This window comes from Gossypium hirsutum, chromosome A10 (assembly GCF_007990345.1).
Source record: "Gossypium hirsutum isolate 1008001.06 chromosome A10, Gossypium_hirsutum_v2.1, whole genome shotgun sequence".
Lineage (NCBI taxonomy): Eukaryota > Viridiplantae > Streptophyta > Magnoliopsida > Malvales > Malvaceae > Gossypium > Gossypium hirsutum.
The window spans coordinates 3999406-4024448 of record NC_053433.1 but is presented as its reverse complement, the minus strand read 5'-3'; the positions used below and the strand labels follow the sequence as shown (position 1 = coordinate 4024448).

General features: G+C 32.7%; 3 protein-coding genes across 9 annotated transcripts; 2 read left to right on the top strand and 1 right to left on the bottom strand.

Annotated features, from left to right (window-relative positions):
- Positions 1–3614: 3614 nt before the first annotated feature.
- Positions 3615–8228, top strand: LOC121202867 (uncharacterized). Of its 6 annotated transcripts, none has more exons than XM_041079614.1 (5): positions 3615–3631; positions 3736–3953; positions 4618–4687; positions 4892–6040; positions 7004–8228. In XM_041079614.1, exons 4-5 carry the CDS (start codon positions 6007–6009, stop codon positions 8035–8037), a joined length of 1068 nt encoding a protein of 355 aa, XP_040935548.1. In that variant the 5' UTR covers positions 3615–3631; positions 3736–3953; positions 4618–4687; positions 4892–6006; the 3' UTR covers positions 8038–8228. The 6 variants fall into 6 exon arrangements, with proteins under 6 accessions (XP_040935548.1, XP_040935551.1, XP_040935547.1 ...); XM_041079617.1 differs by lacking the exon at positions 3615–3631 and having other exon boundaries at positions 3693–3953; positions 7004–7639; positions 7748–8228; XM_041079613.1 differs by lacking the exon at positions 3615–3631 and having other exon boundaries at positions 3693–3953.
- A 5971-nt stretch (positions 8229–14199) lies between these two features.
- LOC107944080 (F-box/kelch-repeat protein At1g30090) lies at positions 14200–16162 on the top strand. 2 transcript variants are annotated; one of them, XM_041079612.1, is made up of 2 exons: positions 14200–14364; positions 14839–16162. In XM_041079612.1, exon 2 carries the CDS (start codon positions 14904–14906, stop codon positions 16017–16019), a length of 1116 nt encoding a protein of 371 aa, XP_040935546.1. In that variant the 5' UTR covers positions 14200–14364; positions 14839–14903; the 3' UTR covers positions 16020–16162. The 2 variants fall into 2 exon arrangements, with proteins under 2 accessions (XP_040935546.1, XP_040935545.1); XM_041079611.1 differs by having other exon boundaries at positions 14225–14364; positions 14747–16162.
- A 2346-nt stretch (positions 16163–18508) lies between these two features.
- LOC107944078 (cullin-4) lies at positions 18509–25043 on the bottom strand. The gene is made up of 17 exons (XM_016877895.2): positions 24517–25043; positions 23764–23879; positions 23315–23661; positions 22479–22659; positions 22173–22295; positions 21796–22083; positions 21525–21650; positions 21290–21391; positions 21152–21205; positions 20226–20332; positions 20078–20138; positions 19848–19979; positions 19582–19719; positions 19391–19471; positions 19135–19215; positions 18944–19024; positions 18509–18864 (listed from the first exon to the last, which is right to left on the bottom strand). Exons 1-17 carry the CDS (start codon positions 24869–24871, stop codon positions 18751–18753), a joined length of 2487 nt encoding a protein of 828 aa, XP_016733384.1. The 5' UTR covers positions 24872–25043; the 3' UTR covers positions 18509–18750.

Below are 25043 nucleotides of genomic sequence, written 5' to 3'. Positions count from 1 at the left end.
ATTAATGGGGAGTTTGAATTAAGGAGTGTAGTAATAAAATAAAAATATTTATGACTGTAACTCAAACATAATAAGAGAATTGGCTTAGGTTGTTTGAAGGATATAAGTTAAAGGTTTCTTCCTATATTCTATTAAGTTTGAAAGCATTAAGAAAAAAGGTTTCATTTATGTCGACAAAAGTGGGTAATAAACTAATTAATTAAAGAGGAGGAAATAAATTGCAAAAGTGGGTAAGATAGGGTTGCTCCATTTTCTCCTACTTTCTTGCTCTTTAATGTTCATGAACCGATAAAAAGAGGGTCAACCCTCTTCTAGATAAAACATGCGTCAAGGAATTAATTAGGTAAAAAGAAATACATATTCAATTTATATTTATAAGAATAACGAAGATAAAATAATTATAATCAAAAAAGATTCAAGCATCACAATACTTCGAAGGGTATAACGGTTCTTGAGAACTGAAGGAGAATAATGGTTGCAACATATACCTACAATTACAGATTGCTTGGCCAAGTTGGATCTTAAATAGAATTCAAGCCTTCAAGTCTTTGACTCAATCTCTAATTAAGTTTTAGATATTTTTAAATAAGATAAAGTTAAGAGTACTTTTGATATTTTTAATTTGATATAATTCTTATTTCTTTAAGAAAAAAGAGAGAATATTAGTTTACTAAAGAGATACTCCCATCATGAGATTTGGGTTTGGTAGCACATGGCATGCATAGAATTTAATTGAAAGTTGTTGGATATTCTTTATCTCAAAGCATGCACCTTCCACAAAGAGACATTAATCAAAAGAAATTACATTTAAAAATATAAATTAAAATCCTTTTTACTTTTTTATGATTAATGGTGGAATCTAATGTAAAGATAAGTATTATTTCCTTAAAATTTGTTAAACTTCATGTCGCTTAGCTTTTTTTTATTGGGTTAAGTATCATAGAGAGATTTTCATTGTCTTGATACATGAACCTTGTATATAAAAGTGGAGTAAGATTTATTTATTTTATGGTTAATGAAAATTAATTTTTTTAAAATTTATAATTTTTTTTAATAATGCGATAATTAAATTTTAAATTAAAATTTTAACTTTATTTTGGATGATATATTATCTTATTCATTAATAAATTTTTTTTTAATTTCGAAAATCAATTCCACCTCGACATTTCATAACATGAAAGTTATTAGAAGAATTAGATGTTAAATCATGCATGTATGTTGTGAAAAATAATAAGATGTAATAATAGCTAACACAGCTAGAATCTCAATATTACAGGCCAATTAATTGTAATATTCAAAATTCTTGTCATTAGCCTCTCACCATTTTTAAGCTATCTCATTCATGATTCATGCATCATGCATATGCCTGCCATCGCATGTATTAACGTTGCATGTACCCATGCATGCCGCCATGGATATATGCCAATATTGATATGGCTTTTGCTTTCAATCTTATTCTTTATAAAGCTTAATTGGATTTTTTTTTTTTTTTTTTGGCTTTCAACAAGATATTCTTTGAGAAAACTTGCCAAACCATTAAGCCTTTCGGCACTTAGAAGAAACATATACTATACTAGTGTCAACGCAATTCTTATACAAATTGAAACTTTCCTAAATTAAGTAGTTTCTTAATATCATTTTCTCAAAAATTATTTCAACTTCTAATTTACATAATATAAATTTATACCTAGGACTCCCATTACAGATAGAGGTGAAGTCAAAAATATTTTTAGGGGAGGCCAAAATTAAATTATATATGTTTATGATAGTAAAATTGTAATTTCACCATTTTAATATCTATATCTTTATAATTTTTAAAAAATTAAATTATTTTTTATCTTTTTAGGGGGTAAAGTGCAATTTTACCTTTAGTAATTAAAATTTTTATAAAATTTAAAGGGGCTTAAATGAAAATTTTTTCATTTTAGGATAGGCCGAAGCCCTTGTTAGCCCCCTGACTATGCCCCCGATTACATAATGTTATTTTCTCTTCTCCTGCATAATGATCAAATATAAGAGAATAACAATCCAGCACCAATCTTAAAAGGATTAATTTCTATGAACCATATAACAGACATAAAAAATACCTTAATTCTACTAAAAAATAATAATCCAATATTCGAGGGCAACACTAGGAAACAAACAGAGACCTTTACCCCTTTTGGTTCGGTAAAATTAAGCTAATAAGTCAAAAAAATTATATTTTAATTTTTCAAAAGTTTATAATTCAATTCTAGTCGTTTTAGTTTTAGCTTAATTGCTCAAAAATTGTCTATTTAAGACCCTTAGCTTGAGACGCAAACTAATGTATTAGTAAATATTTAGCATAATGACAAATTTAGTTCTCAATTTTTATATTTTTCTGTCATTTTGGCCCTTATTTTCTTTTAACTAAATTCAATCATTAATCTTTAAAAAAGAGTCAAATCATTTTTAATGGAAATGCTAACTAAAACATTTAATTTTTAACAATGTTGGCGTAACTGTCCTTTTATACTTCATATTGATGCGTCACTATTTGTTACAAATAATTTAAAATTTATAAAATATCCAAAAATAACAATTCAACTCTTTTTAATGGATTGTTATGCAAGTTGTCATGTTTAATACTTTAACGATTTAGTCAATAAATCGACTCTTTTTGAAATATGATCTGATGATCAAATTTAACTTTTTTTAAAAAAAATAATGATCAAATATGGTTAAAAAAAATAAGAACTAATTTAATAAATGATATAAACATTAAACATTAAATTTGTCAATATACCAAATATTAAACTCTTCAATATCAAGATTTGATTTGAGACAAATATATTAAGTAGTGTTATAAAATTTGAATTTATTTAATCTCTATTTAGTAAAATTCATATATATATATATGAAAATTATGTTTTTATACAAATATGTAACAATATTCAAACACAATTAAAAATATAGTTTATTTTAAATAAATAAAATCTAAATCCAAATTTACAAAATCATATTCCTCATGATATCATGGAAGAAAAAAAAAGGGGGCAAACCCCAAAAATATATAATAATAAAAAAGGTGGGAAATATTGTTATGGAGGATATGAGTAAATGGGAAAAAAAGGTAAATGTACCTCTGGTATTTATAAGGTACATGGTTCATTGCAGGTGCCTAAATTTACGTCTTTTCGATGAATAATGTAACTCGGACATGTACTACAATGCAACATTTTGGGGGTCATCATCAAAGTAAATGGCTTACACACAATAAAATGCACGTCAAATTATGTCTTTGAATTTTTACCATATACAATGGAAAACATAAATGTTCTATCATGTTTGGTCACATTGCACCTTACCATTTTCCCCCATTTATTTCAACCAAATTTTAGGTCACCCACCCCCCCTTTTCAGTTCCTTCACGCAAATAAATTTTGGATAAACTATTTGAGGGACCAAAATAACAAAATGAAAACGTTGATATACATATTTTTTAAGTTATAATTTTATAATTATATCAAAAATTAATATAAAATTTAATTATTATAAGTATTAAATTGAATAAACAACTTAATAATCTAACTCAAAGTTAATTGAATTTGCTCGTGAAACTCGAAAATAAATACTTTGGGATCTCGTAGCTTCAACTTTACCATTTTAGGTAATCTCTTGTTCCAAGCTTTAAATTTCGTGAATATATGGACTCGGCCTGAAAAACTTACAGCCCAAAATCGCTCTGAAATTGTTTTAATGGTGAAATTCTAGGCTCTAATTTCTGCCTTGCCATAACTTGAAAAGAAGCCCATTCATCCACCAATGTTGAAAAAGTTATGGGCCTCAGCCTCAAAGAAAATGCTGAAGAAAAAGAAAAGAAATCGTTTTGCTCGGGGGGTTTTGGTTTTCAGATCTCAGTAGCAGCACTGTACAGCTCTAGGCAATTCATTTCTTGTGAAAATAAGGGATACCCATGGAGTTTTCCCCTGGTATGAAGCTTTATTTCATTGTTTTCTTATATATATTGTGAACATGAAGGTGTAAGGAAGGTTTTTGATAATTGATTTTTTTGGAGGGGAAGTTAGTTTCTTTAATTATTGTTTATCGTTTCTATTAGTGGAAATTGTAAGTTGTATCTGAAAATGGGAATTTGTTAAGACTAGCTGCTAGAATTCTAATTGTGTATTTATGAAACAAGAAATTGTCTTTTCCAGGAAAGTTTAAAAGAAAAAAAAAAGGATTTCAGTTTTCATTATTCCTGATAGTAATATATAACATTAGCTTCTGTTCAAGTGGAAATCATCTATGTATTGAAACTATGCTGAGAATGTAACCTACAATTTTGCTGATTAGACAGTGTAATATATATTCAGTTTATTTGATTATGAAAGGCCTATGCCCTGTAATTTCAAAGGGAATAAACAAGGAGGTATGATTTGTTGAGGTGTTGAAGATAAGTGTTGAATTTCTTATTGATATTTTATGTTTGGGAATAAGCTATCACATGTTTTTCAATTTTGATTTATGGTTTGTACCTTTGTATGGAATGCAACTTTTTTGAGTTATTTTTTGGATTTTTGGATAAGTTTAGGTATTTTCTTGTCCAAAATTCAAAATCTATATCATTGTGATAAATAGTTTTAATAATTGCAGGTATCAGCTATGATCAATTGTGGATTCATTTCTTAGTAGGAGTTACGATGCCTAGACCATCCTTATTCTGGTAAATAATCACAGTTGACGTCTATATCAATTTTTTTTCTTTCTAAATCAATCAAATTCTGTAAAAGCAATTTGACTTTCCTCTTAAATGATTATCTTCAAATTTTGCTTTGCCTATTTTGCTTTATTGTTTATCTAGTTTAATAGTTAATTCCTCTCTTTTAGCCGGACATTTGCTTCACTTTTTCCTCTTATGTTATAACAGATTCAGAAGTTGCATCTGCTGGTTGCTTGGGTTACAATTCTGGACAATTGTTTGGTCTTCTAGTGCTAGGGACAGCAAAAAAAAGCTAATATTCACATTCAGTGAGATTGACCATAGAGTTATAATTATTAAAGGACTGGTGAAAGTTAATAGAGTAGTGATGTGGGGGTGAATGAATCAATTTTTGGTTCTTTACACTTAGGATTCCTTGCCTTCAGTCTTATTTAGCTAGAAACAACATTTGTTTAACCAGATATTGCCACAACTAATGGTGGTTTGCACTAAATACTAATAAAATGTAGCTTACTTGTTATAACTTCTGTTTAGGTTTTAAGGTAGTTTACTTATGTGTGTGCCACTGTGGATTATAATATCTCTATCACAATTAGTATTCATTAAAAATACATATTTTCTAGTTCAAGCAAACATCTTTTACACTTCCAATTTATTTGTCACAGGGATTTATAGATGTCTCTAAGTGGTTATTTCTGAAACTGAGAAACTTTGTTTTGTTCATATTCTTTTCTTGGCATTCTGTGTTGCTATTATGTCTAAAGATACACACTGTGCTAGTGGCCAATCAAGAGAGAGATATGTCCCTTGATGCAAGGGCATCAGATAAACATAAAATTTTACCTAAGAAAGGAAGAGATACTACTTTATGTTTATTGCTTGTTTTAGGCTTGACTGGTGTTAATTAATCTTGTCAAAAGGGTTTGTACCTTGGATGTTCTCCCCTACTACTCGAGGCTTTTCTAAAATAATGTGTTAAGAAGGATGGTATGATTTGGGAAAGAAAATCTTATAAGAATCTCAATTTGGCAATTTGTCCTTAAGCAGTTGATTGTTGTGCTTGTCATAGGGCTTCTCTTGAATGCATTTGGTATGGAGTGGCCATTTTTTGCTTTCTTCAGGTGAAGCAATTTACAATAGCTAAAAGAGTGTAAAAATGGAAAGAAGAAATTGTAATCTATCAAGTTTCATGTGCTAGTGCATTCTTTGCTTCTCTCTCTTGAATGGAATGTTCTGCAGTACCACTCGGGGTTTTCCTAAAATTGACCAGAAAACCTTGAAAGAATCTCATAGGCAATCTTGACCTTTAGGAGCCGATTGTCATGTTTCTCATGGAGCTTCGCTGGGATATATTTGGTATGGGCTGACAATTTGCTTTAAGAAAATATTGTAAATTTGAAAGAAGTAATTAAAATCTATTGAGTCTTATGTGCTATTGCATTCCTTTTTCTCTCTTGAATGGCTCTTGATACAGGAATCATTGTAATACTGGAGAAATGATGATGATTATGATGGAAATAATTATAGTAATAGCTTAGCCCTGTGTAGTACTTGATTTTATGGTGACACTTAACGTGAGCATAAATCACTAGTCGAAATTTCAAATTCTAGAGCAGATAATGTTTAAGCTGTTGGGTATAGTTAGATCATCAATATGTAGCTATCATGCCTATATTATTCATTTATTCTAGTTCTTTCTTCTAATTTAGTAATGCTGGACACATTAAATACCTTGAACTGACAATGGCTTTTTATTAGTAGTAGGTCCTCCGAAATACCGAGAAAAGAATAAAGAAACATTGAGCATATATTTGTTGAATGTGAGCACATATTGGACACCGGTATTAAGTCTGGGTCACATAGATATAACATTGAGTGCTTTTATGTTTTAGTCGATTTTCCAAATTTACCCCTTACACTCGATATTAGGTGGCAAATTGTTTCATGACCTTTTGGTAGTCGATTTCCTTTCTACGTGGTGTTTGACATTTGTTTTGCAAGATATTAATACTCTGGATTTCCATTTATGACTATTCCTAATATGGGTTATTGAGGACAAGCCGCTTTAACGCTGTTTTAACATTTCTCCTATGGCAACCATTTTTTCCATATATGCTTCCTCTGGTTGGATTTGTTAAGTGGATTTTATTATTAATTGTCATTTATATTAATTGGTGTTAACCACTATGACTGATTTCTTCGCCTTGAAGGGTTATAAAACGAGGCAAGAATAAGACCCTATTTCTCATTGCAAGGTCTACTTTAGCCTTCTAGTATCTATATTTTCTTGAAAAGAGCTCGATTTTGTGTTTCTTTCAGGTTCTACCATGAATTTCCATTCGGGTAGAAAAGATGCGCAGAAGCATGCAGTTGATAAATCATGCATCTATTGCAACAAAGTATTTGACGACTATCTAGCTCTTAGTGGCCACCTTAGGATTCATGAGGAGGAGACATTGAGGGCCCTGAATTTTCCTGGTCGTTCTAGTAATTCCATCGACATTACTAGGAACCCTCCTGCTCCCCTGCCAAATAGCCAACTGAGCTTGGCTAGTGTGAACAATCTGACTCCAATCACTAGAGCACCAACTCTAATTGACTTCTGTGCAATGTTCGGCTCATGTGATGCAAACCAGGCTAACAGGAGCAAATCCACTGGCAGCAATCTCGGAGATGCCCAAACTCAGATTGTCATGTCTCCTAGTGGTGCAACTTTTCGCCATAATAGTTCAGCTTCGAAGACATTTGCTCCAGTTGGTGCCAATGCAGCCTTGTCTTCTGCTGCATGTGCTTCATCTGGTGGCATTGTAGCGACTGGCCTTCCTACAGATTCTTCATCATATTTGCGCAAATATGAGGTTTGTCAGTTTAATACTGATGAATTTCAGATTAGCCAGGATGGTCTGCCACCAGCCTCGAGAGATGCCATGCAGAAAACTCAAGGTTATAATCTGGGTAAGCTTCCAAATCCTACCTTTGCTATAACTAATCCTGACCTTGGTTGTGAGTCATATCAGTTGCCTAGATCCAATGGATCTATTGCTTCTTCGTGGCTTTTGCCAGGTCCACCCCCATCCTCAAACGTGGGTAAAGTTGGTCAATCTGAGACAATTTTGTTGATGGGAGAAGGAAGCAAGAGGCCCTGCTTAGCTGACAATCCAATGACTGCTAGCTTAATGAATGCATCTAAAAAACCTAAAATTTCCCCCAATGCACTTGAGGAACCAAAGAAGCTTCAGATCAAGGAGCTTCCTCTTCTCAAGAAACTTGAAGATTCACTATCTGCTTTGGAAACTTGTGTTGGTGCTGAAGAGGAAGGTCCAGTGGATTTAGATCTGTCTCTGCATCTGTAGAGTTATGTGGTTCTATCTATGCTAAATAAATAGTACTAAAGCAATAAGGGAATTATATCTCTTGCCTTCCCCATCCCCCAACAAAACTGAAAAAGAATAATTCTAAGTTTTAATGTTGTTATGTACTGTTGAACTATTTTCAGTGTGCCTGTTCAGTTTGGTTATATTATATGAAGTTATCTATTATGAAATCTCTTGTTGTTTGTGGTGTTTGATTAATTTCGAATCTGGATATGTGTATCTGTCTGTGTTCAAAGTCCTGATGATTGGTTTTATAGAATCATAGACAAAAAGGGAGATGAAGGAAATGTGACCGGAAAATCATGCTTTGGTTATTGGACTTAGTTCTGAATGTAGATGAAAGTAAACATTGTTTAGGGTGAACTTTCGTCTTTAGCATTATCACCTACAAGCTACAGTAAGTTCTGAATGTAGATGAAAGTAAACATTGTTTAGGGTGAACTTTAGTATTTAGCATTATCACCTACAAGCTACAGTTATTGTCAATAGGCTCTACATTAACTGTGTTCTGATTATGGTCATTAAGGGCAACGACTAATGTATTGTAACTTTTCTCTGTTCTTGTTAAAAGCTTCTTTTACATTGTGATCAGGCCAAGGCAGTGGAACAGATTTGATTGAGATCCTGCAGTTGCTTATGAAATTTTTCTTGGCCTATAACTTTGTTTGATGCTACTAAACTAGGCTCCTAATGTTAATCCAAAATGTCATATTGTGCTACTGCCTCATCACTATTTTGTCTTTTTTATTTCCTTTTTCCCCTTCTTGCTGATTTGGATTGATTCCTTATTTGTTTTCTACTATTAGTATTAAATATGATATGGACCGTGTAATGAAAGGAAGTCATGAGTGAATGTATTGAAAGGCTTGATTTTTATAGTCTGTATTGATACATGTTTATAGGATTAACATAAAGGATAAACATTAGGACAGTGATATTTCTAATAGACTATTTGTTATAAAGAATTGTATGGTATTTATTAAACCTTTCCTTCTGAATTGTTAACCAAATAAATGAAAATTTGTTTATTTTATTTATTCTTCGTGGATGATTATCTTTAGTATGATTGAACAACAAAACTGTGCCACAGTTTTGAGATTACTACATATGTTCAAAAATGCATCTGGGTAATTGGTTAATTTCAATAAGTCTATAATCCTTTCCTCAGAAAATACCCTCTCTTGGAGTGCTTTTTGGGGTATGCTTGGCGTCAATTATGTGAGATATGACTCTAAAGAGCAGTAGTTATGGCAATCTCGGTTTTTGTTATACGGTGCTTGAAGTTATTAACGTTTGTATATGCTTGTTTTTGGTTACTAATTGTTATATGAATATTTGTTTTGGGAAATATTGTTCTGTATAAGAGCACTTTTAGGAACAATTACTTTTGAAGTGGAAGATTCGTAGAATTTCTGAGTAATTCCACTTTTGGGATGTCTTAAAAAGCAAAACTTGGAGGATCACATATGAATATAGTTAAAAAGTTAACTTATTTGAAATACGAGTGTTTTATTCTTATTTCTTTTTTAAACAAATGAAGCATTTGCACTTATAACTTTTCTTGTTAAAATATTTTAAATGGGTTTAACTTTCATGTAAGCATCTTTATACTTGATATTCATATTACTTTCCTTCCATTATCCACCTTCAAGTAAGTTCTCTTACATCCACTACTCATTATTTTAGCACAATCATATTTCATTTTCTTATTGAATCTATTCTTTAATAATTTCTTTCCAAGGCTTACAAATAAAGACTTAAAAGTTTCATTTAGGAACTTTTTTATCTTTTAGCATATTTAGCACTTCAAAATTCTCTCTACACTTTTCTTTTTATAGTCACTGAAGCTCTCATCTTTCTCAACCTCTTATTGCTTTTATCATTGTCGTCTGCGATTACACTTGTTTTCAAAAATATGGTTTGATATTCCTCTCCCTCATATCTCTACAATTTCTCGTTTTGCTAGAGTGTAACATCTCATTGCCTTATCAAAAACACCTTTTACACTTATGCTCAATGAGTTTTAGTGGCAAAGCTTAGGGTTGGAGGGCAAATGTATCCATTGAATGAATTGGTTACAATTTGCTCACTCGAATAATCTTGGTGGAGTAGGTTTTCAGAATATTGGTCACTTCAATGTTTCCTTCCTTGCCAAACAAGACCCAAATGCTTTATAAGTTAACATTTTAAAAATCGAATCAGTGGTGGAATTTAGGGGTGTGCAAAATTCGGGTAAAATCGAAAAAATTCAGTTAACTGACCGATTAACCGAATTCGGTCGGTTAACCGAATTAATTCGGTTAGGGGTCGGTTAAATTTTTTTTGAGTTTTCGTTTAACGGTTAATTCGGTTTGAAACAGGTTCGTTAACTGAAAAAATTCAGTTAACCGAAAAAAATTAATAAAAAATTATAATATATAAATAGCTCACTATTCACTCAAACCCAATCTAACATAAACCCAAATACTCAATCTAATATATATTAACCCAAGTACCCAACCCAACCCAATTACCCAACCTGATCATAAAAATTACAAATAATTTAATAAATAAAAATAAAAAACATATAATTTTATACAAATAATTCGATTAATTCGGTTAATTTGGGTAGTTCGGGTAATTCGGTTAATTCGATTAATTTGGTTAATTTTATACTTATTTTACCCAAAAATTAAAAAACATATACTTTTCGGTTAACCGACTGAATTAACCGAAAAATTTTCGGTTCGGTTAATTTTTTTGAAAAAATTTCGGTTCGGCTAACGGTTAAAAATTTTGAAAGGTCGGTCAATTCGGTTAATGTTATTTCAGGTCGGCTAACCAATTGAACACCCCTAGTCGAATTGTTTAGACTACCAATTCTCAATTCAACCATCAATCCAATTATAATTAAGTAAAGAATTAAAAGATTTCACAAAGTCCCAATTTTTTTGTTTTACCAGTTTTGAGCTATTCACCGAGAAGTCGATTCAATCTCTTTGTCTGGAGCGGTATACTAGTCGATTCCTAATCCCACCCAGTTCCAACCAATGGCAGATCTAGAAATATGACTTAAAGGGGTCAAGGGCGAAGTCAAAAAAATTTATTGGAGGCGGAATTAAATTATATTTTTCTATGATAGTAAAAATAGAATTTTGTCATTTAGTAGTCTATATATTTATAATTTTTAGAGGATCCAAATCTTATCATTTTAAGAAGGCTAAATTGTAATTTTACCATTATTAATTTAAAATTTTATAAATTATAAATGGTCTAAATAAAAAAATTTCATTTTAGGGGGTCGGGCCTATGTCACCCCCCTAGATTCGGCCTTGGTTCCAACAACAGTGTTATGGGCTCATCTTCTCAAAGGAAAATACTTCCCTTTCTCTTCATACTTTGTTTCTAAATTATTGAGGTCCTCTTCATAGGTACGGAGAACACGAGAAGGAATTGGGTTGTTCAAAAATCTCTATTAGAATATAGAGATGCAGAGAGTGGTCAAGTCATCATGATTTGACATAATCAATAGGTTTTTGAATTGACATCTTTATGCATCTCTTCGTCCGAGTAAAACTCAATTTAAATAAAAAAATTAATTTTTTCCGAATTTCGAATTAATTATATTGAGCTATTCTAGTTATTCATAATTTTCAAATCAACCCAAATAAGTAATTCAGTTTTTTGAGTTCGAGTTTAGTTAAAATTTACAACTTAAATAATTCGAATACTTCAAGTAGAATAAAAAATTAATGTAAATACCCATTAAGTCCTTGATAGTTTAGAAAATGTACAAATTGATCCATCTCAAAAAATTTATAAAATTTCAAAATAATCTTCAAAATATTTATAAAAACATACATGAATTGAAATTTTTAAAATTTATTTTAAAAAATTCTTTAATATATATAATGATAAATTATAATTTTTTAAATGAAATTCCAAGATGATAAATTTGATGCTTTAAACAAGTAAACTATGATTGTAATTATCTTGTTTTTTTTCTTTTTATTTTGTTTTAAAAAAGTTTTCAAATGTATATGTTATTTATATTCTTTAACTCAAAATTTGATCATATTGTTGACAAGATCTGAATATGAATGGTTTAATTTTTTTAATTCAACTCAAACAATTTATTCAATTCAGTTCAATTTGAATTTTATTCCACTATCCAATAAAATTTCATTTTAAGTTTAGATGACAAAATATAACTTATCAACTCGATTAACTCATTTTTTTTCACTCGATTCGACTTTGTTCAATTAAATGCTCGCCCTTAGACTCTTCCCATCAACCAACAATGGTTAAGGACATTACTGATTGAAATTCAAGATGTATTGCGCTTGTAGTTCGCGCATTTGTTTGGCTTTTCTCAAAAGACGGTCCCTACAATGTTCAGTCCAGATACCAATGGCTCTCTTCACCGCTCCAACCTCAAATGGCTGTTGTCATTGTGATGCACAGTCATGCAAGAGATGGAAAACATTTATAGGGCCTTCATGTTGTCTCAAAGATTAATAACATCCCATGAAGGGCTTGTCATAATCCGATGACAACCAGAGAAAATCTTGTCAAGAGACTTTAGGGTAGTGGACCCTTATTGCCCGAGATGTGGAATCCATCAAACATGTTCTCTTTTTTCTGTTTCTTTACTAGGACTGTGTAGGGTGCATCGAAATTAGCTACAGAACTAGATAAGAAGGTTTATCAAGTCTTGAGTCCTGGTGAGAGGCAACATTGTGGTTTCATTCTACTGCCATCACCATTCTTCTTAGCCAAGGGTCGTGGTTAGCCAGATGTTATATTCAAGTTTAATTGTCAGTCTTACTCTTTCTGATTCGATTTGGATACCAGACTACTTCTATGAGTCAACATAATACTCCTTTTTTAAGTCGTTTCTCTCATGCTTCTTTCTCTTTGATCTGATTGAGTTGCTAAAAATGTTAACCTTTCATTTTTCATTTAAATGATTAAGTAATCTTTTTGAAATGCAATTTTTTTCATTTTTTAGAAAATTTAATTTAATTTTTTAAAAATTTTAAAATTTAAATTCAATTACTAAAAACTTTTCAAATATATATTGCGATATTTAAAATTTTAAATAAATATCCATATAATAATTATTTAAAAAATAACATTATAATAAATTTAAATATATATTATTTCTTAAGATATCTACTAGAGTGAATTTAGTAATTAATATTTTGTATTCCGTAAGTTTATTAAGAGGGTAAATATTGACAATAAATTTTAAAACTATTTCATATATAGAACGAGAATCAAACCCTTAATAATTAATTAAGGTAAAAAAAATTATTACAATGTCACCTAAAATTTAAAAGAAAATCAACAATAAAAAAAATAGTAAGTGCAGTTGAAAAAGAGAGAAATTTTTTAAATTACGAAAAGATTATAAGCAGCTCTTACGGGTTTAAAACACCCTTTTTGTTTTTGATCAAACTTTCCGAGGTTTCAACTTTGAACTCAAATCTTAAATATTTGGATTTGGATTGTGAAAAGACAGTTTTCTTCAAAACCCCGCAGTTAAAAGCGCGTGTCTTACAATGTTCCCAACCTTTTGCTCTTGTTTACTGGCGTTGGAACTTGGAATTACTTCTTTAGCGCGTGGTTTTAGACTTCCAGTGGGCCTACAGTCTGTACCACCATTCACCATTTTTTTTCCTCACAGAAATTTAATTTCTGAATAATTATTGATATTTGGAACTAGCTCCTATTCGCAGTAATATTCTTTTTTTTTATTTGAATCCAAGGCTTTTTTTTATAATTAAAAAAATCGAATTAATGGTTGAAATTGATTAAAAATTATTAGAATTTATAAAATTTAAAAATTATTTAAAATAGAAAAAATTGATTTAATTTTTTCAGTAAAAATCAATTTAACTTTATTCATAATAATATGTCTGTTAATTTTTAATTCAATTGATTTAACTAATCAATTTCATCGTAATTATAATTAGTTTTTAACTAATCGATTTCATCCTAATTATAACTCAATATTTGTTAATATTATTTAAAATTTTAATTATATAAATAAGTAAATTAAAAATATATATATTTAAAAATAAAAAATAAACAAGGAAGATTTTTGAAATTCATTTAATGATAATTAATATTAATTAATATATCTCATAAATCAGAATCATATACAGTCCATATCCTTTCGTTCTTATTTCCAATATTGGAAGAGTCCCATGGGGGGAATGGGGGGGAGGGGGGCAGGGTAAACAAGCTTAAAATCTCACAAAAAGATGGCTATACTGTTTATTTGATATAGCAAGTATTCAAGAAAAAGAAAATCCCATTTTTGTAAGTCTCCACATATCAGTTCCTTTCTTCTCATCTCTTTTTCTTCTTATTTATGCAATCTGCTTTTATTTGCAAAGTTATATTTATATGTTATATAAAGTATTTTCTGGGTTTTAGTCTCTTTTCTGAATTATATCATCTCTGTAGGCCATAGTGGCAGGGTTTCTTTCTTTTTTTATGGGTTTTTGGGTTTCTTATTGGTAGGAGCAAAAGTTTAGATTGTTTTAGGTTATATTCAAAGATCCTATCATATGGGTTATTGACTTTTCTTTCTTTTTCTTTTTCCTTTTTTTATAACGCTTTGTTATCTTTTCTCCCTGCCTTGGCATCATAGTGGTGTATATTAATAGAAAGGGTTAAAATTTTCTGTAACTTGGAATAGGTTCTTTGAAGTTTTGACTGGGATTTGGATGTTTAAGTTGTTCAATTCATAAAAACTGGGAATTTCTTGCTGAAACAAGGTTCTTTCTGTAGTGTTAAAAGGGTTTTAGATTGCTGTGTTTTGGGAGAGGCAAAGGGGTTGATTTTTATACCAAAAGATGAGGTTAGGCAAAGGGTTTCAGTTTGAGTTGTATCTTCAAGGGGAACCCCTTATTCCAGGCCTTCCTGATGATGTTGCCCTTAATTGTCTCCTTCGACTTCCGGTCGAGAGCCATACCGCTTGTAAAGCCGTATGCAAACGATGGCACTTTCTGCTTGGTAATAAAGAACGATTTTTCACTTCAAGGAAGGAACTAGGTTTCAAAGACCCTTGGCTGTTTGTGCTTGCCTTCCACAAATGCACTGGTGAAATTGAATGGCAGGTTCTTGATTTAACCAATTTTTCTTGGCATAGCATCCCTACGATGCCTTGCAAAGACAATATTTGTCCCCGTGGTATTAGCTGCGTTTCGTTTCCCGGTGAGGGCGCACTCTTTGTTTGTGGGGGGATGATGGCCTCCGATGTCGATTGCCCTCTTGACTTGGTATTCAAGTATGAGATTCAGAAAAACAATTGGACTATGATGAAAAAGATGAATACCGCTAGATCGTTTTTTGCAAGTGGAGTGATTAATGGGATGATATATGTAGCTGGTGGAAACAGTGCTGATCTTTTTGAGCTCGACTCGGCCGAGGTTATGGATCCCGCAATTGGGAATTGGCATCCAGTAGCCAGCATGGGGACCAATATGGCATCTTATGATTCTGCAGTACTCAATGGAAAGCTTCTAGTGACAGAAGGCTGGTTATGGCCATTCTTCGTCTCTCCAAGGGGTCGAGTTTACGATCCAATAACTAATACTTGGGAGAATATGGGTCTAGGATTGAGAGAAGGTTGGACTGGCTCGAGCGTAGTGGTTTATGGCCACTTATTCGTGGTTTCTGAACACGAAAGAATGAAACTCAAAGTTTATTATCCAGACAATGATTCCTGGGAAACAACACAAGGTCCCCCATTACCAGAACAGATATGCAAACCATTTGCTGTCAATGCATACGATAACATAATATATGTCTTTGGTCACAACCTTCATGTTGCCGTGGGCTATATCTCGAAACAGAATCAAACAGGCAGTTCCGAGAATAAGTGGAGATTCAGTGTCGAATGGCAAGTTATCGATGGTCCAAAACTTTCTGACTTGACACCCTCAACTTCTCAGGTTCTGTTTGCTTAGCTTGTATCACATATTGTCTATCAGTTCATTCAATAAATTGTAATTGCAGAAGTAGTATGCATGTCGATATATTTTTCCGGTCATGGACTCACTTTATTCTTGTATGGAATATAAGTCCATATCATCAATGGCTATAAGCACAATTACAGTGGTAGGAGAATATTGGAAACTTTGGGAAAATCATTAACTTGCATGTTAAGCAAACCATTGATGCAAATTCAATTGTTAAAAGAACCTTAAGCAAGGGCTTATATTAAGGGGGGACAAGAATGGCAGATTCTCAAGTAAATAACAAATCTGATTCTGTCTGCTACATTGCTAGCAAAAAGCAAGATGATGTTGGTATTTTTTATTTATTTAAAAAACAATGAATCCTGTCTTCCTTTTTCTAACACTTCCTGTAATGAAAATCATGGCCATTGTTTTTAGTTTATTCTTGGACAGGATCTTGTTTTGTAGTAATAATTTATGTATTAAAAACGAATAAGAATATATGTATACTACATACTTATATTTAACATTAACATTCACGTACTCATTTGAAATAAAAATAAAATACATGAGGAGTTAATTGAAAATATTGAGCTGGAGTGTTTGATGGTGAAGGTTCACCCCCTTCTCTTTTAAGACAAATAAAATAATGGAATACGTATCTTTTGTTTTTGTTGAATTTCAACGTGGAAGGCACGTTATTAAGTGGCATAATCCCACTTTGTTAGTGAAACAAAATGGGGGGAGGGGGGGGGTTGTGAAGGATTGGATTGTTTAAATCTCAATTAAAAATTTATAAGAAATCAAGGTTGTTCAAATATTAATCTAATTGCCATTTGCAACAACAATTAAGTCAATAATCAAATTGATTTTCGACTTATGTTTTAAGATATGAAATCTAATGAATCTAGACTCAGTTCAAATAATTATAATATTTAAGAAAACAATGAATAATAAATAAGATTAATTGTACAAAATATTCATATTTTAATTTGATCCTTAGACTTTTAAGTCTTTAAAGTATCAGTATCATATCGATTAAGTCTTGGATCGATATGAAACATATAGATTAAATTTTAAATATACGAGAGCTTATTATATAATTAACTTAAATACATATTAAAAGTCGTACATTCTGACGGTGCTATCTATTATTTTAACATGTCGGATAGATGATATCTATGTAATAATATGTACACATATTTAAAATTTGATCTATGAAGGAGGGTAAAGGCCCAAAATGTGATACGAAGAAGTGATTGGGCCCAATCGTCAAAATCATAACAGTAGGATTTTGTAGGAAGGATTTCTATCAAAGGAGCCTAACACGATTCTCTGAAAATTCATTCCCAGAAGGAAAGAATTAAGAGGGAAGGAGCTGATGGCAGCAATAACAAGCGCGGTGATAGCAATAGCGGGAGTGATATTGGGATGGATAGCAATCGAGATCGCCTGCAAGCCTTGCCTGGAGAAAGGGCGTGAAGCCATTGACCGATCTCTTAACCCTGATTACGACCCCGACGATGATCTCCAAGCCCCTCTCAACCCTAACCCAGATCCCCAATCTGACCCTGGTATTTCTTCTTCCACTTCATCCAAACCCCTTGAATGATCCCCTACAAATTTAAGGGTTGGGGGGGGGGCGAATTCGTACTTGATGGCTGTTATAGGCAAATTTGTGTCAATTTATTTTCTACCTTATTTGTCCAGGTGATTTGCTATTGTTTTGTTTGAACTTTGAATGAATGGCGTGGTTGAATTGTTATGGTACTACTGTTATCACATTCAATTGTACCGTTCTTGGCCTGGTTTTAGTTTGTTTCAAGTGACATAACTTGGTTTGTGCATCCATGCCTTTCAAACATAACATACTCTACAGATTATTCAATTGAGTGCAGGAATTTTTTTAAAATTTTTTGCAGTGTTGTAGTTGTTCATTAAGGCGGTCGGCGTTAACCCAGATGTCCAGATCCGATAATTTTATAGATAAACAAGTTTAGTACGAATGCAATACATAAATGCTAATGTGACATAAGACATCGCACTGCGAGAAAATAATTATGTAAAAAATTTATAAAACAGGAATGGTAAGGATGTAAACATTATAATATATTTGGCTTAAATATTTGTATGTACATATATTTTTAAAAGTAAAATATAGATATTATATTTTTAGTAAATTACCAGTTGTGTTGGTAATTCAATTGAAAGGTAACTTCTAAATAATAGTATTGATTGATATATATTTTTCATAGTGAAATTCAAGTAGCTTAAAAGCCTCCAATTAATTCAAACGATAAATTAATTTAATGAAAAAATAATTAGATCATGAGATATAGAAATGCAATTCCCATTGCAATGCCCACAACCAATCAAATATTTTATACTTGTAAAGGAGGAGCAAAGGCGAATCCCATTAACGAACATGGCATATACCTTTAACATAATAAAAAAATAAAAACAAATTCCCTTCTAAAGAAAATTAAACAAGAGCCAGGGAAAAAATGTAGCTTATTTCAAGTACCGTAACAAGTAAGGTATCAAAAGAGAGGCTAAATATGCTTTACAATTACAATCTCGATTGCAACAACAAAAAACAAAGAACCTACATGTTACTGTACATGGATTTCACCTCGGATTTCACCTCCGGCCTCTTAGAGAAAAGACCATAGTTTCCCCTGTCATTTTACAAGGAGCTTTCTGTTATAAAAAGAAAGAAACCAAAAAAAAAAAAAAAACCTTATGCCAAATAATTGTATATTTGTGGGTTGTTCTTGTCCCGCTCCAGGTACTCCCTGTCAATGAGAGACTCGATTCTTTTCTTCAAATCAGCCGGTTTTATGGGAAACTTTAGCTGTTCAATGGAATAAACTTGTTTTCAGTATATGGATATCTCCAACTGCAACTTAAGGCATATTATCCCTTTAGATTACCTGTTCGAAGAGTTCAGTTATCAAAAGAGTGTGACTCAACACTTTCCTCGTCTTCATTATCCGAACAATAGCAGCATCAACCTGGAATATATCGAGTGATAGTACAATATATTTGATTAAGCAGACCTGTTATTTTATTTTGTTCTTTTGGTGGATAGCTAAAAAAAAAAAAGGAAGAGAACATGCCGAACCTGATATTGACGGTCTTGAAATACTCTTTCAGTGGTGCTTGTGTTCTCCTCCACTGTCTCTTTCATCTGGATTGCATTTACCTGCATTCCAAAAGGAAAAGAGTCAGCTTGATGCTTTATTACGTGTGGCAATTACTCACGTCAGAATCATAATAATAACTTTCCCATAGATATTTAGGAGAATACCATATAGATAAGCATGATGGTATTAGAAAAGTTTTTAACCACCATGGCTTGAAATCGCAAACAGATGTACCTTTATACGATAGAGAGGAGCAGTAAATCCTTCGTTGAAAATGAAAGAATCATCATCTTCGACATCTCTCCCTTTTGGCAACTGCAGCACACAAATTCAAACATAGAAAAGAACAAAGAAAAGAATGTCACCTACTTCGCCAGCACAATAATGAGATTAACTTGGTGAGTGCAATAATATAATGGCCATACCTTTTGCAGGACTCTCACTTTCCCACACGCAAGGGACTGCAAGGTCCTTCTCAATTCCTTGTCCTCTATGCCAGTGGAGTCTTTAATGTCTTGAAAGCTAAGCTTTTGGGCATCGTTGAACAACATCAGAACTACAGTCTAGAGGTTAAAAGATCACAAAACCAGAAAACTGTTAGAACTTGTCTGCTTGTAGAGAAACTACAAAAAGAGAAGGAACATTATGGAAGACAGGAGGAAAATGGCTCATAAGACACCAAGAGACAAACCTGGAACAGGGAAACTGCCAGCTCCTTTTTACCTTTGGGAAAATCTGCTTTCAACACACAATGACCCAATGAATTTTGCCACATTAGGCGTCTCCCACTGTACTTACTCAAGTAGAACTCCTTGAAGATGTCCTGTTAGACCAAGTAGAAGAAAGTATTAGAGAACTATAAGATAAAAGCTTCCTGGTGTTTATAATGGTAAACATTTCATCCCAAAGCCTGCAGCAAACCTGATAGACATTCAATTCATGTGGAATCCTAACATCCATAGGTGGATATGTTGGCCAGTACCTGCCCAGCTCAACAACCAAAATAGAATCAAATACTATTGATCAAGCAGCTATTATTTAACTTGAATAATGGTAAAGTATGATTTACCCAGTTGTTAAGACATGGACACTCATCTCAATTCCTGATCGAAGTTTTGTCCTGGCTTGGGATGACTGCTTGAATGATTCATTTATCTCCTTTGATAGTTCAATATCCTGGATAAAAATAACGAGAATCCATATTCATTACAATTAAGGTTTGTATTCTGGGAAACTGTTAAGAACTTTTTGCCAAAAAACCACACACAGCAAGATCAACCATACAACGTGAGGAGATTTAATTACAAATAGAGGCCCATAGTTCTGACCCATGGCAACAACTGCAATATTACATTTCAATTAATTTCATATGATTAGTTTCCCCAGAACTGAAATATAACTGGAAAGGAAACTCAGGTGTGCAATGTGCTAATCCTTCCAGGTTCTGGGTAGTCCATTAAAGTGCACAAAATTTAAGAGTAAATGTTGTTTGCATGTGAACATATTTTAGACCTAAGAATCTAGTCACAAAAATAAATTCCAGTAACACACGAACTCCATATATTATGTAAATTGTTTGATCTTACATCAACCAGTACACAAGTAGGTACTCCAAGAAATAGAAGATAATTTAACTTGTTGAGTACTTTTCTCTTCTACTCTGACATGATTAGATTATTTTCTTATATATTTATATGATCTACCCTCAGGCACAACAAACTAATTACATCATCATTAGTTCAACACATTCTGCTTGCTGGAATTACAAATAATTAATCCAACTCATGTCAAGAGGGATAACACTACTGGAGACAAGACCACCAGTAACAGGTAACATATTCTTAGACTCTTAGTGGTTATAAAAGTTATGGACTGCCCATGTTTACAAAACCCTAAAGGATGCAGTTCACCAGATTAATGATTAGAAATTCCAATGGTAACCTATGGAATGCATTTCGTTTACAAACTTGTACAAAAAAGGATATAGAGGTAAACCTTGAACATTCCTTCAAGTTTGTTTGTAAACTGGCTGCCACACTCTGTCTTCAGCTGCAGCATCGCAAGAACATAACAAATTAACAATTTAATACAATCTTCTGAAGACACACCATTTAATGCGAAGAACATACTGACCTTAGAAATCATGGATTTCTCTGCGTCAATAGAAGCACTCTTCCCTAAAAGCAGCCTTTTAGCAAGATCCTTCTTATAGAATGCTTCAAAAACATCCTTGCCCTTAATTATCAACAAAAATGCCATTCACAACTCTAGCATTAACTAGTAGGGCAAGAAAGAAAGAAATGCACAAAAGGAAAACTGTTACTTGGGGGAAAAAAATAAATTTAATCATTTTTGGGGGAAACTCTACCTGGATGAACCTGAATAAAACCAAAACTTTATCAAGTGTACCCTCTAATTCCTCTTCAGAAGTACCCTTATTACCAGCACGAAGCTTTTCATCCAGAAACTTAGCAATAAGCTCAGCAGGTCGATTCTATTAAACACAATAAAGTTCGACCATCAGTCAAGTTCAAAATATGATGATCTAAATTAGGAATTTACTTCACTGGTTTAAAGGTAAATGAACATGCAGTTTAAAAATAAAATAATCTCCAAATACAAAGGACAAACATGCTAACCTGACGAAGATTAATTAGATGCTCAAAAGAATCCTTAATGGTGTTGCAAAATGCCTCATTCTTGGAAAAGCTTTCTTCCAATATGGAGTCAAGTGAAGCCTTGAATTCTAACAAGGAAGACACCATGTCCTTGTCTTTCTCTTCATCCATGACAATGCTCTGCCCAGTTCTCCGAATATATGAGCTTAGGGCCTGCCTGAGTGATTCAAGAGCATTGACCCTTGAAAACAGTGAGTACATCCTCTGAAGGTCCTCGATACGGTGTCCATCCATCAGCATCATAAATCCCTGCACAAATTAGAGAAACCATAACTACTAAGAAGATGCAAATTCAAGGTGTTCAAAGCACAAAGAACAACCAAAATTCATATTCACACCTTATCAAGAATGGCAGATATATGACGTTCCAGCAGTTGCCTTTCTGCTGTTGCTATAAGCGGCTTTCTCGTAAGAGCATCCAGGTAGAGTAAGCATCTTTCATTTTCTTCATTTAACCTCATCTGAAGGAATACGCACAAAAAGCTATATAAATATGAACTTACCCAAAAATTGTAGAGGGATAAACATGCATATTCCATATGAATACAGAAACATATGATAAATTAAGAATTCCTGTTAGAAGGATAAAACATGTACAATCCAAACCAGTCACTGCTAATAGAAACATAAAATATGAAAAGCACCTCTACATGCTTCAAGTAATCTGGAACATCAGATTGCTGCATGTATTTCATTCCTTCAGCTGCATAAAACTCGGATGTACGCTCCAGGAATGGCTTCTCAAAGCTTTCTGAGTAAATACCTAAAGCAGTAAACATCTTCAAAAGATGGTTAAGTAGTGTTCTGTCAACTGCTTCACCTAACCTGCATGATCAAAAACAGATGCAGTGGATTCCAAGATGTAAATTTAATAGAAACTTGGAAGATTGAATTATTCCAAAATTTATGTGGATTTAGACATCAAAATTGGCCTTTCAAGATATTGCTTTCCACAATACAAAATACGTAACCACCTTATACCTCTAAAATCATAGAAAGATAAGTAAGCTAGGCCAGGGAATATTGACATTGAAACAACAATTTAGGAGTTACTAACCTGACAAATACTTGACACGTTGGTTTACTTTTTCAGTATTTACCTCTCCACTTACACTTGCATAGAAAATTCAGTGTGACCTCAACTAGGTAAGAAGGAATCTAAAACAAGTTAAACCATAGCATTCGTTTATCCCAACTATACTGTTTCATCCAACCATATTATCCTTTATGTACTAATAGCGAAGCCAAAACAATACAAGGCAACAGGGGACCTTCTCAATTTCTTATACCTTTCCATCCACATCGTCACAAGAAGGATAGTTCATCCATAAGTTTTGCAACATTCAATGAGAACCAATCCAGTACAATATCCATCTAAAATTATTATGCATCTTCTGCATAAGTTTTTACTTTGGAACACATAAAAAAGAGACTAGAATAAAAGAATTACAAATTTCAATTTGACTGTTATTAAACTTACCTCTCACTCTCAATCATTCTTAAAAGACCGGTGACAGTTTTGTGCTCAACTTCTGGAGCCAGAGAAAGATGTTTACAGAAAAGTTGCAAGCCCATGTCCCACAATGAACGTACATTTGGGGTTTGTTTAACATATGTTCTGTCCAGGTACAAGGCTATACCACGAATCATCAACATTTGATCACAAAGATCTTGCCAACATTTCTCAACAAGCGATAAGAAAACCACGAGGTCCGGACTTTGCCCAACCAAAGATTTTAATGCTGCCGATATACGTGCTTCACACTCTTTTTCAATTCGTTGATAAAGACTTCCTCCCATCCTATGCAGGCAAAGATCATTGACAGCCTGAAGGAAGCAAGCCCAGTTATCAAGTGACAATATTGCTCATATTGCAAATGCCTGTCGTAATCAAAATAGAGAGAATGAAAAAAAATATACAAGACTTACCTGATAAAGCTTCTCCAAGTCACATGAATCTGGTTGCTTTAGAAAAATAGCATTAATGGCTGACTTCAGCTTTGCCCACGTTTCCTCCTCAAAATTCATAGGCACTGTCGGTTTTGCTACACCGAAACAAGACAGAAGTTTAAGTTGTATCAGAAATCTTTCCGAGTATATCTTCTAAATATTTTCATTGTTGGAAGTGCAAAGCCCTTCTAGTTTCTTACAATTAGTTCATATAAACAACATAGTCTAGGAGATATAATCTGATTTCCAAAAGAACCAAACTTACTTGAAACCCCATTACATGATTACAATTCCTTGTAAGTAAACTTACTAATAATAAGTAATAACAATTATATGCTAACTAAAAGCCGTATTTAGTTGTCTGGAAAGATAAAGTAACTGATTATACTTATGCGAGCACGCATCAAATATGCTTACAAAGAAAACAATAAATGGCTCCACCCAAATAAAATTCTAAATAACCCAATTATAATTAATTAGTGCTAGCTCAGTATAACAGTAAAAGCAATAAAACAAACTCAAAATACCAAGATCTTAAAATCGAATAAAACACCGAGTTTTATAAAATTCACCTCTTCTAAGTCCTAATTTTTCATTCCAAAAATGACCCAACAACCCAAAGCCACTCAATTGGTAAGATCAAAATTCTGTATTAACTAAAAAAGGGAATTCATAAAACACCCAGAAACCAAACTATAAGAATAGAGAGAGATCAAGTAGAAGAAACTCAACCTTTAACGAATTTGATGACGAGCTTCTTGGCGGGTTGAGGTGGGGTAGCCTTTTTGCGAGACAAATTGGCGGCGGCGGGAGCGCGACCATCGTCGGACTTGGAATCGTCGTCGAGGGCCATAGGTGAAGAAGGGTCGAAGACGACGTCGATATCGCCTTGGTTGTTGTGGCGGTTGTGAAGGCCGTTCTTATTGGGGTCAAGAGAACAAGCCACGGCTTGGGACTTGGCTTTCTTCATTGACTGTTGAAAGTGAGAAGAAGAAGAAGAAGAAGAAGAAGAAGAAGAAGAAGAAGACAAAGAAGAAGCAACAGCGGCGTTGGAGCTAAGAGAGCGTTTGGTTGGGGGGAGAGACATGAAAAGTGATCAAGAAAGCATTGTAAAATCTTCAGCTTCAACTATTTAATTTAATTTGATTTTTATTCACTCTTTTTATTTTATTTTTACAGTATACATCATATAGATATAGGGGAAGATAACGAGAGAAGGCAGCTGAAAGATGAAAAATGTTGAGAGAGAAGGAAGTTAC

Excerpts from the sequence above, each read along its gene's own strand:
- LOC121202867 (XM_041079614.1), top strand. The coding sequence starts at position 6,007 with ATGTTTCTCATGGAGCTTCGCTGGGATATATTTG. Across the intron at positions 6,041-7,003 it reads GCTTCGCTGGGATATATTTG|GTTCTACCATGAATTTCCAT; the intron begins GTATGGGCTGAC and ends TGTTTCTTTCAG.
- LOC107944080 (XM_041079612.1), top strand. The coding sequence starts at position 14,904 with ATGAGGTTAGGCAAAGGGTTTCAGTTTGAGTTGTATCTTCAAGGGGAA.
- LOC107944078 (XM_016877895.2), bottom strand. The coding sequence starts at position 24,871 with ATGTCTCTCCCCCCAACCAAACGCTCTCTTAGCTCCAACGCCGCTGTT. Across the intron at positions 23,662-23,763 it reads ACTTGGAGAAGCTTTATCAG|GCTGTCAATGATCTTTGCCT; the intron begins GTAAGTCTTGTA and ends TGCTTCCTTCAG. Across the intron at positions 21,206-21,289 it reads AGAAATCCATGATTTCTAAG|CTGAAGACAGAGTGTGGCAG; the intron begins GTCAGTATGTTC and ends GCGATGCTGCAG.